The sequence below is a fragment of the Oenanthe melanoleuca genome, chromosome 3 (assembly GCF_029582105.1).
Source record: "Oenanthe melanoleuca isolate GR-GAL-2019-014 chromosome 3, OMel1.0, whole genome shotgun sequence".
Classification (NCBI taxonomy): Eukaryota; Metazoa; Chordata; class Aves; order Passeriformes; family Muscicapidae; genus Oenanthe; species Oenanthe melanoleuca.
In genome coordinates this window covers 92443806-92460931 of record NC_079336.1, presented here as the reverse complement: position 1 = coordinate 92460931, position 17126 = coordinate 92443806, and the positions used below count along the sequence as shown (strand labels likewise).

The 17126-nt window shown below is 38.1% G+C and overlaps 1 protein-coding gene across 1 annotated transcript in view; it reads left to right on the top strand.

The window, feature by feature from the left end:
* Positions 1–17126, top strand: part of NVL (nuclear VCP like) — a 42096-nt gene that overhangs the window by 9796 nt on the left and 15174 nt on the right. Inside the window, exons 11-18 of the mRNA XM_056487920.1 lie at positions 435–552; positions 1043–1187; positions 3501–3771; positions 5991–6209; positions 6791–6895; positions 7650–7712; positions 8896–9015; positions 9695–9794. Of these exons, the coding sequence (XP_056343895.1) occupies positions 435–552; positions 1043–1187; positions 3501–3771; positions 5991–6209; positions 6791–6895; positions 7650–7712; positions 8896–9015; positions 9695–9794 (1141 nt within the window). The remainder of the gene's footprint in view (positions 1–434; positions 553–1042; positions 1188–3500; positions 3772–5990; positions 6210–6790; positions 6896–7649; positions 7713–8895; positions 9016–9694; positions 9795–17126) is intronic.

Genomic DNA, 17126 nt, shown 5'->3' with positions numbered 1-17126 from the left:
CTACTGCTCCTTTTGTTTCATTCTGTGTGTCAGTAATTCTGCTCTTGAAATTCCACAGCTTTAATGTCATTAACAAAACAAACAACAAACCAAACCAGACCTTTCTTGTGTGATTTTCCTTTATGGACTTCAGCAGGCATTCACAATGGAATAATTAGGGGAAACATAAGGCGACACAGAGGTATATTTAAATTTTAGACAGTGTGTAGACACACTTTAAATCTCATGCCTTAATTATTGCATAGCTTCAGATCAGTGGAGTTTCACAGTCTGGTGACTCTCCAGATTGTCAGCACGAACAACAGAATTGATCCAGGAGTTGGCTGTGCAGCAGATTTACAGTAAGAGTTACAGATCAGGAAACCTGAAACATTTCTTTCTTGCAATGCACTGTATCAGAGTGATTTGGTAATTGTGAATTTCTTGTTCCTTAGTCCAGCGCTCCATGTGTCCTTTTCATTGACGAGATCGATGCGATCACCCCAAAGAGAGAAGTCGCATCGAAGGACATGGAGCGGAGGATTGTAGCTCAGTTCCTGACTTGCATGGATGGTGAGTTTCTGGAGCAGCTGTGCTAAAACCTGATTATAATTATCAGGCTCACTGTCTGCTTCCCTTCAGCAGTGACTTGTACTTACTTCAGAGGAGATAGTGACAATAATTTTTCTTATTTTCACAGTTTTTCTGGGGAGTGGTGGCAAGATCATAATAAATTTGAAAGGGTGTTACTACAACATTTTTGTAGTGGTCTGTGCATCATTATATAAGCCTGTTTGTTGTATAAACACTTATAATGGGGGAACTTGTTAATAATTAATTAATCTGTTAATTTTAAAATTTTTGCTTCATTGTGCAAAATGTAAGTTTTAGATAGTAGAGATGAGCAGCAGTTCAGTCTGATTGTTATTAGTTTATCTCTGCTGATAAACTAGTCACACTACTATCATGTGCACTAGTAAAGAAAAGAGAAAGTCTCACAGATATAAGGAACAAAGTTTGGACAGTGAGTATGAGTACTGACTTCCTTCCTTTTTTCCCTTAGACTTGAATAATGTGGCTGCCACTACCCAGGTCCTTGTTATTGGAGCAACAAACAGACCTGACTCCCTGGACCCTGCACTGAGGAGAGCTGGGAGATTTGACAGAGAAATTTGTTTAGGGATCCCAGATGAAGGGGCAAGAGAGAAGTATGTGTTACAAATTTAAACTTTATTTTTGATGTGTTGATAAATAAGTACATAATGTGTAAGTTAACATACAAATTAAGGAAAATTACTTTATTGTGTTTAGTTCTATTTGTACCTGTACACACTTGTGGGTCAGCACACACTGAAAAGTTGTAGAAGACTTGAAGTGATCACCTTTTTGTCTTGGTACCTGTGCCTTTATTTGGAGAAATTTCCTTTCTTGTGTGCAGATCTACTTTAAACATTATGTTCATGGCTTTTCAAGTGCCTTAACAGTACAGATGATGGAGTCAAATGTATCTTTTCTTATGTTCAGGAAGTTAGTATTCTGTCTTTGGTGCTCCATATGTAACTATTAAATTAGGAACATAAATTAAGTAAAGCTCATTTGTACATTAAGCACAGGCCTGGATTCTTCCATCCCTTTCCTCATGGAAATACACCAGGCATAAAGCTGAGCTGCAGTCATCCTGTGTTGTGTAACTGTCCCTTTTTACTCCAAAGATTTATGACTATCAGACTAAGTTAAAAGAAATAAATCCATTTTTGCTTTTTTACTGAAAAAGGAACTGCTACTCATTTCCTCAACAGCAAAAAACACAAGAAGGGAAGTTTGAAGAACTTACAACTTATCTTGTTTTGGAAAGGAAATAAAGGTTAAAGGATAAGTTTCTTATACTCAAATAATCATTATTTCTAAGTTGAAGAGGCAAACACTTCTACTTGCAGTATTGCCCACTTTGCATTGTCAGCACTCAGGCCATTATTCCACCCTAGCCATACTTCCAGTTTGGTTTTTTTTTAATTTTGGCCATATCTCCATTTATTTTTTTTCTCTTCCCTCCCTTCTTCCTCCAGATTTACTGCCCTGTAGTAATTGTGTTCCTCTTGACTGTGGGCAAGACATGCAGATGGTTAGAGGTAGAGCTAATGAGTCTCCTGAGGAGAGTTGTGATTCTCTGATAGTTCCTAGAAACATGTAAAAATGATGATATTCCCAGAAACAGCACAGTGTTGAAGGACAGGAGTTGTGAATGGAAGACCAGCTGGTGTGTAGAGATCGTTCAGAGGTTGGAGTGGAGTCACAGGCATTCATATTATTATTTGTTTGTATTTGTGTTCCAGGAGGTGTTACAGGGACTGATGATTTTCTTTTTTAAATTCTTCTCTCCTCCTGCTTTCTGTTTTGTTTTGTGGAAGGCTTGGTGGTGTTGGTTTGTTCCTTTATTTTAAAATGGAAGTGTTGCATAGGTCTTCTAAGTCCCGACAGTGTGCTGATTTACAGGGTGAGTCTTGCTGAAGGCAAGATTTGAAGTGCTTAGTTATGGTTCTGCAGCCTTAGGGGGTGGAGTGAGATCAGAAAGTGTACCTGGAGATCTTGCTTTACCTGGTGTTTTCTTCTGCAAATTCAGAATGAGCTATTTGTAGTTCTGAACTGTTTACACTTTGACTCAATTGATTCACTACAGCTCTTGTCAGACAGGTTGAAAAAATCTCGAGAAACAGGCTACTAGCCCTAATAAAGATTGAAAGGAATGATGATGGAACTTGCTAGTGGGGAGGGAAACAGATAAAATATATTATAATTTTAGAGTTTTGAAGGGTTTAATCACATTATTTTTTCATAACTTTTCTGTAGTTACATTATTTGATCTAGAAATAATTTGAGTTAGTTTTTATTAGAAGTATGTTACCGATCTGAACTTCTTTGGTTTGTGCTGCCTTTTGAAAATATTTTCCCAATGGAGTGTTATTTTGCTGTTGTATTCTTATACTCTGCTTTCAGTGGTCAGGGAAAGATACTGGAGATGAAACCAGAGCTTCTCACACAGCCTGATTTCATGTACTTCTTGCAGAATAGCTTGTTGTGGATGTTATTCAGTAGATAAATTTTTAAAAAGTGGCATGGAGCAGGCAGTGCAGGCTTAGGTTGTTAGGAATACAGGTTAATTGTATCAGTGGATAACTCTGTGGTACACTGAGACCTAGCCTGTCAGTTTTGTATATAAATTAGGGTTGAAAGGTGACCTGGAATAATTATGTCACCAAAACCACTGACTAGCAATGCTTGGTTGAGGCTGTTGGTTTTTGTTTAAGAAGTGATTGGAAGTTTATAGCACAGTTCTGTGGGTTTCAGTGTTAGTTACTTCCTACTTGAGCAAAAACTTCCCACTGTGCTACATCAGCTCATGTGGATTGAAAGAGGCATGAAATGCTGTTTGTTTTCATATGAAAAAAAACAAACAAAAAACAACCAAGTAACAGCTTTTTCTCCAGCTTTATCTTTTCTTTTTTTTCCCCTTTATTGCTTAGAATTCTTCAGACTTTGTGTCGAAAACTGAAGCTCCCTGAGGGGTTTGAATTCCGTCATTTGGCACGGCTGACTCCGGGCTTTGTGGGGGCTGATCTGATGGCCCTGTGCCGTGAGGCAGCCATGGGCACAGTCAACAGGGTCCTGATAACTTCAGAGCAGCACAGGAGGGAACACACACACTCTGGGGGGAGCACAGCTGAAGGCAGCCCAGGGACAGGAACAGACATCCTGGTGGAAGAGGGCACCGACCAACCAGAACTTCCACCTAAGGTATGTGTTCCTTGAAGCGTGTGTTTTTAGCTTCTGAAGAGTTGAGCCATTCTACACTTATGAAAGTCATTGCTCATAAATTCTCCAACATCCACAGCTAACCTAATATTAAATTTTGATTTAGAAATGGCAGCTTCTGAGGCAGGAGCATAACTCCTAATGACCCATATAATGGGTCTGGAAAAGTGGATCCCAAACCCCAGTCCTCCTTTAAAATGTTTTATACAAGGTGTGTTTTTTCCCTGTGATTTTTTGTTTTGTTTGTGCTGCGTTGTTTTATCTCCTAGCAGAGCAGAGTTTCAGAGTGGCTGTATCTCTCTTCAAAAGTGTATTGACTGCAACAGAATTTTTTAAAGTATCAGACTTGCACTGAGGATTTTGCACCAGCTGTTTGCTGTGCCCTCAGTGAAATGTCTGTGATGATGCCTGGGGCTCTTCCCTGACCTGTCAGAGTTACAGTAAGCCAAAGTCTAGAGGTATTTATGCAGACTTTGTTTGCCTCCCAGCCATGTGATTACTTGAGGTAAAATAACACGTGGTGTCTGGTACCTGTGGTTTGAGGAAGAGAGGAGCTGTTAATGTGCAGCACAACTGGAACTGCGTTGCAGAAAATAGTATTTCCAGTTGCCAGAATTATTCTCTGGCCTAAGTAACATGAAGGCTAGTGAAGCAGAACAACTTTATTTAGAAGTCCTTGGTCCTACTTCTCAAAATTTGGAGTCTGTATATGCCTTCATTATGTGCAAGCTTCCTAAAGATTTGTCTGGAGATAAGTGGGCTTAAATGCACATTGTGCTCAGATTTTGTTTTTAGGAGGGCTGTCAAAGGGCACTGTTGCTGTGATGACAAAAATCAGTGTAAAAAGCTGTAGTAAGCCTTTGTACTAGTGTAACATAAGCATGCTGCTTATACCTCCCAGTGCTTCCTGGGCCTGCTGTAGCCAAAAGAAAGTGGGGAGGGGCAGGTAGTTGCAGCTTTTATCAACATCACCATGATCAAAGGGGTCATTGAGAATGAGGAAGTCTAATCCTAGCAAAGCCATGTTTTGATAGCTGGCAGGAGGTTGACATAGTCTGATACAGGGTATTGTCATTAAAACCCTTGTATTATGTTTATAATGGAAAAATAAACATACAAAACCTTTAAAAATCATTCACACAATTTGAGTAAACAAACCCAGTGGTCTTGGCTATTTCAGAATTTCTCTCAATGGCTCTGTTAAGAAGAGGAAGCAGGACTTAAATAGAGTATCAGGCATTCTAAGCACTTGTATTTCTTTGTGGTCAGTTGTAGAGCTATCCTAGCTGAAATTGATATGAAGTGATACTTTTTCTTTATACTTCTGTAGGAAAAACATTGAAACTTAACAGAGTTTTTACGTTTATTTTTTCCCCCTATGTTATAATGAAAATCCTGATACAGTTTTACTTGTAGTGCAGTACCAGTTTGCTTTGGTACTGCCTTTCTGTGTTAGAATGGGGATGCATTCATGTTGTGAAGATCTAAAGTTCTTTGATGGAGTATTTTCTCAGTTCCCAGTATGGACCTGATTGGAGAAATTGGAATGTACCTCCCTTGGTCACTGTGGTCTGCAACATGGGCCAGTGCAGAAAAGCATTACCTTGCATCTCTGTCCTGTTTGCTCAGACTTTATCAGGGCCTGATTACAAGATCAGGTCTAACCAAGTTGAGGAGATGAGTTATCTTGAAATCAGATGGTTTCAATAAAAGTGGATATTCTAGAAGTGTGTTAAGAGATGTAACAGTTTATACAAAACTAAATATTCTGCAAATTGTTGTAATTGTGCTGTCCAGCACAAAAAACTGCTTTTCTCTTGAAAGCAGGTTCTTGTTAAAAGCAGAATTAATGCATATAAATAAACATAATTTGGAAATTTCAGTATGGAAATACCTTTGTCCTAGTCAAGGTGGGAGAAGAAGTAGGAAGAACTAGAAGGCAAAATACATGTGCTAACTCATTTTCTGTAGCATCTAAATCAAGATTTTTAGGCTCAGCCCAGTGCATTTTAAACCTGATAAATGTACACGAAGCTTCCCTGAAACATTTTTATAATTAATAGTAATTTACATATTTTATGTGTATTGTACATAATGATGTGATTGATAGTTGAAGTAGGGCTTTGAAAAAGTCCTTTAAACAGTCTGAAAGTCTAACCCATTTGCATAATTGTTTTCTCTGCCTTTCCATGCACCCTAAGGATGAATTGCAGAGACTTTTGGGTTTGCTGAAGGAGCAGGCCCCCTTGCCTGAGGAGCAGCTGCAGAAGCTGTGCATTGAGATGAATGATTTTATTGTTGCACTGTCATCAGTGCAGCCCTCTGCCAAGAGAGAAGGCTTTGTCACAATCCCTGATGTGACATGGGCAGACATCGGAGCCCTGCAGGATGTTCGGGAGGAGCTGACTATGGCAATATTGGTATGTCCTGACCTTCCTTCCAAAGAGATTTTGCACTCCCCCATGCATGATATAAAAATGTCTGTTTTCCATATTTATTTAAGGTATAGGGGCATTTTGCAATATCTTTATTTAAAACAGTCACGCTTGTATAATTCACTTCAGAATTTGTTTCACTTCTGGTGTTTGAATTTAATATTTTGCTTTTTTTATTCATGCTTTCAGTGTTTGTATTGCTCAATCTTTAAGTATTTTAGAAGTTGTGTATCGATAACCTTGGTTATGCAACTGCTGTACAAAGAACTGGGGACTACTTAGCTGGAAGCTCAGCAATCTTGCTGCCAATCAGAGGGAAACTTAACATTAACACCTTTAAGTAACTCTGGTGAATAAAGTCTTTGCCTCTGAATAAGGATATTTCTCCCAGTTAGGGGTAATTAGCAGTGCAAGATACTATGGTGCTGATTGAATCTTTATTCTTTTAATCCATAAAAAATTGTAATAAAGAACTTGCTATGGATGATTTTTCACCCATCTGTAACTAAACGGAAAGCTTTCTTGTTTTCTTTATGCCAGAGATAACAATGATAATTTCTTTTTAGGCACCTGTGCGAAACCCAGAGCAGTTTAAAGCTCTGGGCCTGACTACTCCTGCTGGTGTCCTGCTTGCAGGGCCTCCAGGGTGTGGCAAAACACTGTTAGCTAAGGTAATGCATTTTATAAGCATCATTCAAAACACTGAGAATCTTCTTGAAATGGATGTTTTTGCAGGATGAGTCTGGATCATAGTGCAAGAAGTTGGCCTTTTGCACTATATTTAATCAGAAAATTAAATTTAGGCCTTTGTGCTCAAATTATTTTTCTTGCATAGAGTTGCAGCTTTGCTTGAATGGAGAGGGAATCCCTGCAAAACTTGATGGAATGAAGTTGGTTAAGGAAAAAGTAGAGTGGTTATCCTATAGAGTTTCTTCTCATCTTTGCTATTATGTATTTTACTATAACTAAATATTTTACTGTAGCTAAATTTTATGTTACTGAAAATACTTCTGTTCTGCTTCTTGAGCATTTCAGTTCTTACCACATCTCCATGTAAATGCAGACAATCATGCAAATTTCAGATTGTTTCTCATTTTGTCTTCAGGTGCTCTTATGGAGTTGAATATCTCTTTAACTCCCATAGTTTTTGGACATTCTTTAGCTTTGGAGGGTGGGGTATGAATCTGGAACTGCCTCATCAGAGAGAGGGAGAGAGAGAATACATTGCTAAATTCCCCTGCTCCCCTCCCACTCTTAATTGCATATAATTATACTTTGTACTGTTTTCTGTATATTGCAAACAGTTGCTAACTATGTTCCTCCCCTTATATTTGTTTGTCATTCCATGGACAGAACTGAGGCAGACATGATAAATCTGTGTGTGTTTTATATATTTATATCTGTATGGCTTTACCTTTTTCACAGGCCGTGGCAAACGAGTCTGGGCTGAACTTCATATCTGTGAAAGGTCCTGAGCTGCTAAATATGGTATGTGCTAATCATGGGGACTTTTGTTATTTATGGAATTCTTATCCAAAATGTGGGCCAAGCAAAATTCCTGATAATTACACAACTGGTACTGGTGCAGCTGAAGTCGCCTTATTTAACCTCTCCTTAAAGTTTTTAGCAGTGTTCTCCTTAAAGTTTAGCAGAAGTTGTTCATGTGAAGGAAGAAAAGTCACCTGTGTAGCTTAAATATTTATCTTAGTTTAAAATACCTGGCAGGTGGAGCCTTCTTGACTTGAAGTAAGGTTTCTAAATGACCAGCTACATGCATCATTGCTTTTCTATAGCATGGAGATTTTAAATGTCAACAGATAAAAGTGCTGTAGTTCAAATTGTTGAAGCACTGGACTTAGAAGTGCTGTGATGTAACTTCAGTCCCTTTCAGAGTCAAGAGAATGTGTTGAACTGAGCAAGGTGGCTCCAGCTCCCATCTGGGAAGGCCATTATGAGTAATGTAGAAGCTGAAACCCATACCCTGGATTTCATTGATATCTTCCTAAGCATTTTTATATGTCTGCTTCAAGTACTGATGCAGGCAGGAAATGCAGCACTTAAGTTAATGAGGAGCCCATGTCTTTGTGGAATACAGAGAAAATGGTTAGCTGTGGTTCAGAAACTGTATTAATATATAAATTGTATCAAAACATGTTTTTTTAGGAAAAAAATAAGTTTTTGCATTTACAACTTCACTGCCTCTGTTCTTACAATTCAGCATTCAAAGTGAAATTCTGGCTGATTTTTCAGTTCCCTAGCACCAAGCCCCTGTCTTTAGGCAACAACTCTATGAACTTCAGATGTTCATTGTGTTCATATTGCTCACTGGGTTTGTTTATAAACAGCTGAACAACATAGTCCTTAATTAAGACTGTATTTGTTAATTGTCATCACCAAAATTATGGCAAATTAGAGTTATTGCCCAGAAAAAAGGAATTCTATTGAACTCTTAATGTACTGCAAATTGTCAAAAGTCAACTGGTGACAATTCCCATGTAAATCATGATCAGTAAGGAAACAGAGATAAGAGACTGTTGTCAGAAAAAAACAGATTAGCAGGCTGCATTTCTGCCTTGCAAAGTACCTTAAATAGTGTTTAAAACTAATTTTTTTTTTTTCCAAGCAAAATCTTCGTGTCTCAGATTGTTTCAATGTTGTTTCTCTTACTTAGTATGTTGGTGAAAGTGAACGTGCTGTACGTCAGGTGTTCCAGCGTGCCAGGAATTCAGCCCCCTGTGTAATATTCTTTGATGAAGTTGATGCTTTGTGCCCTCGGAGGTCTGACCATGAAGTGAGTCTGCCTTGAGATATCTCCACAAATAAATACTCTCATTTATAGCTTTTGGGACATTGCAGGCAACAGAAGTACCCAGAAGGGTATCTCCCAAGAAAAGCAATCTACTGGGCTTTTTATTTGAGGGAAATATGTTGGTTAAGTTTTATAAAGCTTAATACTTTTTTATCATATGCATATATAGAAAAAATATCCAGAGAAATTCAGGTTAAGCTATTGAGTTTTGTTATAGGATGCCACTACTATGGAATTACTATTTACCTCTCAGTAGCTCACCTGCTTAAAATGTTGTTTCAGAGGTTTCAATATTTAAGAACTCTCTTCCCTCTGAAAACTGAATATTGAGAAATTTTGTGTCTTGTTGAGGTAGATATTAGAACAACCAGTACAAGTATTTATATGTACTCCTTTAAGTGAGTCCATTAGTTTTGATGGGAAGGAAAAGGCTTGCCACATGTTAAAATATGTGGCAAGTGTATTGATAGCATGAATTTGGGATGGAGGCATACTAAGAATATGAGAGAAGGAATCCACAATGCAGCTACATTGAAAGTGTGAAAAAGAAACTTTTTTCTTTGAGTGATATTTCAGTGCAGGGAATTAGTAACCTTTTACTTTGAAATATTCATGTTCCCATTGTTTCTTTGATTTTGTTGACAAATTTCTCCTTCCAAAGTCAGGAGCCAGTGTGCGGGTTGTGAACCAGCTCCTCACAGAGATGGATGGGCTGGAGAATCGCCAGCAGGTTTTCATTATGGCAGCCACAAACAGGCCAGGTAAGGACCCAGAAGTCAGAAACAAGAAATCAGACGTCCTTTGTTCTCTTTTAACAAAATCATGTGTTCCTAAATATTTGAGTTCTGCAACTAAGCCAGATCTGTGCTTAAAATTACAGTGTCTGCTCAAAATCCAAAGCTTTTCTGATCAGTTAATCATGTTCATGTGGTATTGTGAGATAAAGCAATCCCTTTAAAATGTATCTCACTTAGCACCTGGTACCATTGCTGTTAAAATGCTTTGAAAGACCTTTGACTGCTGTGGATTATCTCCTTGCAATGCAGAAGGAGAAAAGAGACTTAAAATGTTTTTTTTTGTTTGTTTTTTTTTTTTCTTTTTTACTGCTTAAATTGATTTTTATATCCAAAGTACCCTGCTATCTGTTTTTGTTTTGCCTTAAGACATCTGTCTCATGTTAAGTCATTTTTCCACTTGCTTATCTTTTGCTTCCTGGGCTCTATATTCCACACTAGACTCTGTTTGGAAGTTACTCTCCTGTTTCTCCATATTCTGTCTAGCTTGGATATTGACAGCTGTCTTTGCTCCCTCACTGGCTCTTCAGTTTTTGGTAGTTCTTGCAATTCCAGCAGCATCTTCTCAGTTAATAAGCAAAACACTGATGTCTGCTTTACAAATATCATGTTTTACAGGCAGCTTTCTATCTCAGTTTTTTGGTTTGTTTTGTATTATGGAGAAGTCTTATGTTTTATACATAGCAAGAAACTTGTCTTTCCTGAATTTGAATTCCATGTAGAAGCTGTGGGTTGTAAATAAAGGCATTTGTTGTCAGATTACAAAGAAACAAGCATGAAGGTGTTGCACTTCCTTGGTTGTGAGCATTTTCCTGAATATTGCAACTGAAATGAAATACAGGGTTACAAGTCTGTCTTGGTAAAACCATACTGGTGTGGGTGCTGGCATTCTGGAAAGAGCCTTTGCACCTAGAATAGGTATTTGGCAAATTCCTACTTACAGTGAGAGAGAGTTATTTCTTACCTGCATATATTAAGGACAAGATGCAGAGCTTTGCTGACAAATGGCTTAACAGGAAAAGTAGTAGCATGTCTATTTGGGATATAATTTGGAAGATGAGAAAGTTAAAATACTTGATATTGCTTGTGTTCTATAAATTAAGGAAAATTTGGTCTGAAATCATCTATCATAGGCAACTGTGAGGTGGGTTTTATTTTTTTCCAATGGTCAAAAGCTCCAAAGATTCGGAGGAAGATTTTCCTATGTCTCAAATTCTTTGCACCATGACAGACTTTCAAGCCTTCCACATGGTAAAGTATGAGCAGTAGGGCTTAAATCTCTACCTGCTTGTACAAGTTTTTTGACCTAAAGTGGTGGGTTTTCCTGGCATGAGCTTGCTGCTTCTGAGCTGTCTAATGCAAAGCAGAATAGAAAATAAGGTTATGTTGTGTATGGATGCATACACATCCATAGAGTGTTGGTGGGAGCATCATCAAGTTGCCTTAGGAAAGAGATCTTTCCCCAAATTAATTGTGCTATTGCAAGCATTTGTATCCAGCAGCCCTATTTGGAAGTGTTTCTCAAGGGCTTCATATCTAATTACTGACTTGGCATTATCTCTGACTGGTAGCTTGGGCTGGGAATTCCAGCACTTCTGAAGAGGGGACACATCCAGTTGTACTTCCTGCAGTGCCTCCTCAGCTGGTTGGGCACGAGGCCAGTCCTTTTTTGGGCTGCTCTGTGTCCCTGCTTTGAGCCAAGGATTCCTCTTGTGGAGGCAGCTGAGTGCAAGCACTCCAGCAGCTTCACCAGGGCCAGGTTAGGGTAAATATTGCTCAGCTGTTAATTTCAGGATATAAATATTTATGTGTGGCAGGTTTGTCCTAATTCTCTGATTTAGGTTTTTCAGTGGTTGTTTGTAGGTCTGCTTTTTATACATATGTGAGATAGGCACATATGCAACTGTTAATCCCTCTCTGTATAAGCCTTATATTGGATGCATTTTTACTATTTTGTGGTTGGAAACTTACTTCTGGAATTGAGGGCAGCTGGGAAGTGTGTAAGGCACTTACAGCAGTGTATTATTAGTGACATTGGTGAAAAATGTCGATTTAAGGTAAAGATGCCAAATGTAAAGAAAATGCCAAGGCAGGGATATCAAATACAATTTATTTCTATTTATTGAATTTGCAGATGAATTTATATCCTTCAATTTGGTGATTTTGTCTTGATAAAGATACAAGGAGTTGTTTTGCCAACATTAATAAAATTATTTTTTTCAGCTGGAAGATGCAGTTTGGATAGGATGGATGTCTTTCTTCAGAAGGATTGTGTGTATGAATAACATTTTGGATAGATTTAGACTATAATTTTTGTGATATCTGCATTTGTCAGTATGAAGAAATAGAGTTTCATCAGAACAATTTCTACTGAAATTGTGTTAAAGTTGGGGAAACTGGTTTGTCTCTCCTGTAGTTTATTCACCGTTCATAGGGCATAGGAGGAGTTCACCAAATGGAGTTCTGCTGCTGTGGTCTGGGTAGCTGAAAGGAGCACACTGCAGGTAGAGAACAGTGAAGTCTGAAGGTATTAACCACCTTAAGAGTGCAAAGCCCAAGCAGAGACCTGTAGGACAGACATAGCTTAGACTGGCTACTATATTGAAGTAGTTCCCCCAAACAATTAAAGTTGTGGTGGATTTTTAAATCTTTGTAAGAAATATATTTCTGTCATAGTTGTGGTGAATCAAGGTGCAATGTAAATCTAAATAATATATGTGTCCCAGCAGAACTTCTGCAAGTCTTCCACTGAGCCAGTGCTGAGAAGTGTGAGGTCTCATGGTTTTTAATCCATGTTAGTATAATTTATTGGGAGAGAAAATGGCTTTTCAAGATGCTTCCTTTTTCTAGAGTGATTGCATGTGTGGTAGCTTTGATAGTTGGTGGCTGGTACTGTTCATTACTGTTGTGTTTGTTGTCAGCATTGTAGCCTGAAATCATTGTGCAATGGAAAGAGCCTTCTCTCATAAGTTATTATTACTGTTAGCATTATTGCTGTTATTATTATCACTATTGTTATTATTTAGGAGTAGTTGCAGTTAGGATAGCAGTGGCTCAACCACTCAACCGCTCAACATCAGGGGTATGTTCCTGGCACAGTTGTTCCAGTGAGGTGTTGGCACCTGGGACAAGGTGTTACTGTGAAATGATGGTTTATACCCCATGGCTGAAGATTTAAATACTTGGAAGGCTTTAATTCCCATTTTAGCAAAAGTGTAGGCACAATAAATTGGTTCCTTTGTTTTTCCTCTACAATCTGCAAGTGGTAGTTCTTATTCTGAAAAAAGCCTTTGATGTGCCCTAAAAAACAGGATATTTGCATGTTTTTTGCACTTTACTCAATGACTTTTAATGTCCTCTGCAGATATTTCTTGACTCCTTCTAAATCAGCAGGGATGCAGTATTCCCAACTCAATCTGTTTCCACCTTAATGCAGAGTCAGTGTCAGACATTGTCTGAAGAGGATTAAACATTTAAAGCACTCAGTATCATTAGAGAGAAGGGAAAAAAACAGAGGCAGAAATGTCTTGTTAGCACCTTTATGAGTCGGAATGATTTTATTCTTCTCCAGCCTTCTTCCTTCCCCAAATTCAAGTGTAAACACTACAAAAGTGCCAAACACTACTGTTCAATTGAATCTATAATTTCCCACAATTTTCTAGCTACCAGTGTGAATTTCAGGATGGGATACTGCTGCTTTCTGCTCTTCTCTTACTTCCCCAGGCTTTGAAATTTATAAACTCCTTAGAGGAATGCTGACCAAGGCATTAGTAGCATTTCCCCTGGGAGCTATGAACTGTGTGTAACTTGAGGAAACAGACAAGAGTGATTTTAAACTGGACATAAATTATGATGATGTCTTGCTTTTATTCAGACCTCTTTCGTAAATTAACTCTTGCAAAATTCTTCTGCTGCTGTTACCTTTGAGCACAGTCCCAGTTTCAGTGAGTTCTATTTTTGTTAGCGAGTTTATTTTCATTTTTCAGAGCTATTCACCTGAACCACATGTTTTGAAACACAATAAAAATAATCACCAGTCTTTAACAATAGTTACAGTTTGGGTTTGGGCATTGTTTATGTTTTTACCTGTTTATACATGTTGCTGAATTAAAGGCAAGATAAGATCTAAGAAAAGCACTTAATACGTGAGGCATGGAACAATTTCTTTCATAATAGTTCTAATTCACACAAATTGCATTTCTGCATTTCAGCAGCCCTTGAGTGTTGTGTATCTTTCACAGTAACTTCAGTTGTTAAGTGCAGCGTTCACCTGGAGTCTCAGAAAACCTTTTAGGGCTTCTGAGCCTGCATTTCAGAACATCACAAATGGGAGGGCCTAGATCTTGTGTACTCCAAATGTATTTTTAAAAGCTGGAGTGAGAGAGTGGGAGAAGTTTGATGGACTCATACAGCAGCTGCCATTGCTGGTATGCTCTGACCTTCTGTAAATGTGCTTGGCTCCTGTATAGTTGAGATAAGACATGAATAATCAGCTGGAAATGAATGTGGGACTAGGAGATTCTAAGATAGAACAATACAATGTCACTGTATAGGAATTCATGCACAGATACTTTCAATGGAACATAATGATTCTGTAAAAATTTGTAGTAGTTTGAAGAGCAGTGTAGCAAGTTGAAATGTGACTTAATTCTCTAGAGGTTAGTGCCTGTTTGAGCCCTTACAAACAAAGCAAGGAACAGATGTACTGTAAATATCTTCTCATGTAATTTTGTCAAATTATTTGGAAAATTATACTACTGTCTTCTAATGACAGTCAACACCATTGGCCACCTCAGAAAGGCAGGAAATTATTAACTGGACATTTCTCCCAATAGAAGTATGTTCTGTCTGTGAGACAGCTGTTTGGAAAAAGAGTGCTGTGTTTTACCACATTTCCATGCTTCACTTTCCTACCAGCTTGAAGGATAATAATAGGCTTTGAAAGTGGTACCTTAATTTCAATAAAATGATAAATGTCTTTAAAATGGGCTGATTCTATTCTGTTTAGATGAGTTTTAAGATAATAGGTATAGAGAGAGTATTATGATTTACCAGGGCAGAATGCTTTGAAATTCCTTAAAGGGGTACCTTATTCAGTTCTTTTAAATTGATATACAGAGCATCTAAATGAGTAAGTTTGTCCAACAAGTAAATACCAATTTTTTGGGTTATGTGACCTAAGTTTTCAAGAACTTCAAGCCCAGGTCTGAACCAGAAGAATGAAATGAGGTAATTCATAAGGAGATGGGGAATGTAGATGTGTGTTTCAGACTTTGGTGTGGTCTTGTTGCTGTAAACCACCATTAGTGCAGCTTATCTAGTTCTGTCAGTTGTGGTAACTTTTTGAATGGAGGCAGTGTGATCATTTACATACAAAAAGATAAATGCAACTTCAGACCACATTGCTCTCTTCATATTCTTGGACAAATAGCAAGTACTGTGTTCTCAGTGTGTGAAATGGAAACAGTATTTTCCCTAGCAAGCTTAATATTTTAAAATACTATTTAATACTTTATTTTTAGAATGTTAGAATGGAGAAATCAGCAAGTGCCTGGTGTTGTCATGCAGGCCCTATTGAGAGTATTTGTTTTGGTGTTTGTAACAGATCCTTTGAGTGAACTTTGTCATCTGCTATTAATAATCTGACAAGAAACACAGAAACAGGAAAGCACACTTGTGTCAAAAGCAAGACAAAGTGTCATCTGGAACTATGCACAGATGTATAAATAACATGTTTTTGTCTGTGCCTGCCTGTGTCTGTTTAACCCTGTTTAATCTGGTCTGTATTAATTTAATACAAGTAATTCCTTTTTTTTTCCCCTCACCATTCTCATCACATTTGCAGTAGCTGATTTTTCTTCCATAGATGCTTCTGCCCATGACTGCTGTATCCTAGGGGAAAAAAAATGCTTTTGTCCAAGAAAAAGATAATAGAGTTGTCCTTTAAGCATAACTGAGAGAGCAATTTGAACAAAACCATGAGCATCTTTAAAAAGTGGATCAAGACCATACCATGGTAGGATCAAGTAGTTCAAGTGTTAACAGAGTTAAGCAAACATTTTCATTTGCAAAAAAGCAATAGCTTTACTTCCCTGCCACTGCTTTAGGGCTTGGGTGGTGTCTGTTTTCTTGAAGTCATCTGTACAGTAAAGATTAGCAGCTTCACTTTTCCTAGTCCTTCACCTTTAATGTACAGGAAAGCAGTAGTTTGTCAGCTCAGTTTTGTCAGGAGGGCAGAGCCAATGCAGGCAGCTTCATTAGGAGGCCTTGAAAGTTTCCAGCTTTAGACTTAGATGGAACTATCAACTCTCACTTTTGGGAGAGGTTTTTGCAGTAGCTACCTCACACATTCATATAATTTATATACTTTAAAATAGTCTGTTATAGTAAAAGTGTAGATTTCTTATATTCTGGGAGTGCTTTTGTGGCTTTGCTGCTCACATTACTGTGGTGTGTAGGATATCAGAGAGTCATAGAGTTGTTTAGGTTGCAAAAGACCTCAAAGATCATGAGGTCCACCAGTTAACCCAGCACTGCCAAGCCCACCACTAAACCCTGTCCCCAAGTGCCACACCTACAGGTCTTTTTAATACCTCCAGGGATGGTGACTCCACAGAATTCCTTAGTGAAACAGAGCAATTGATACCATTGGGTTTTGGTAGATGGGGAAATAGGGCATCAAGAAGCATTGAGAAACATCAGGCAGGCAGTTTCTGCTGAAATGCAGACAGGAATTGAGGCCTTTTCCAGGTTGTATGCCCTGCCTATACCTCTTGCTATACCAGTAGTCACTGTTTATATCCTGACTTACTGTGTGTACATTTGGTATTGAAGCCTGTGGTACTAAAAGGCACCTACACATTTCTCTTACACTTCAGCTTGAAATGGTTTTCCAGAAACATTTGCGATCATTTTGGCCTTCTTACTTTTCCAGGCATAATAAATTGGGAACCCTGGGAACTAAATTTTGTTCTTTGCAAATATCTTTGGTATTTTCCTGTGTTTCCTGTTTTACCATTCAGATAACCATTACATAGTAGAAATGAAAATGACCAATAAAATTAAGTTTGCATATGGATGGTTGTGATTGGCCGTGTGCTTGTTATGCTTGACTTATCATTATCCCTTTGGGTGGAGTTCCTTCCAGTAGAACAAATTGCTAATAATTGTGGAATTCCTCAGCAAAAAGGTTCTAATTCTGTATTGCCAAATATAGAGTTGTCTTCTTATCTGAAGAGACGAAACTGGTATTTATGAGTCATTATTTATCAGATGTGGCTTAGTTGTACTGGGTGTTAG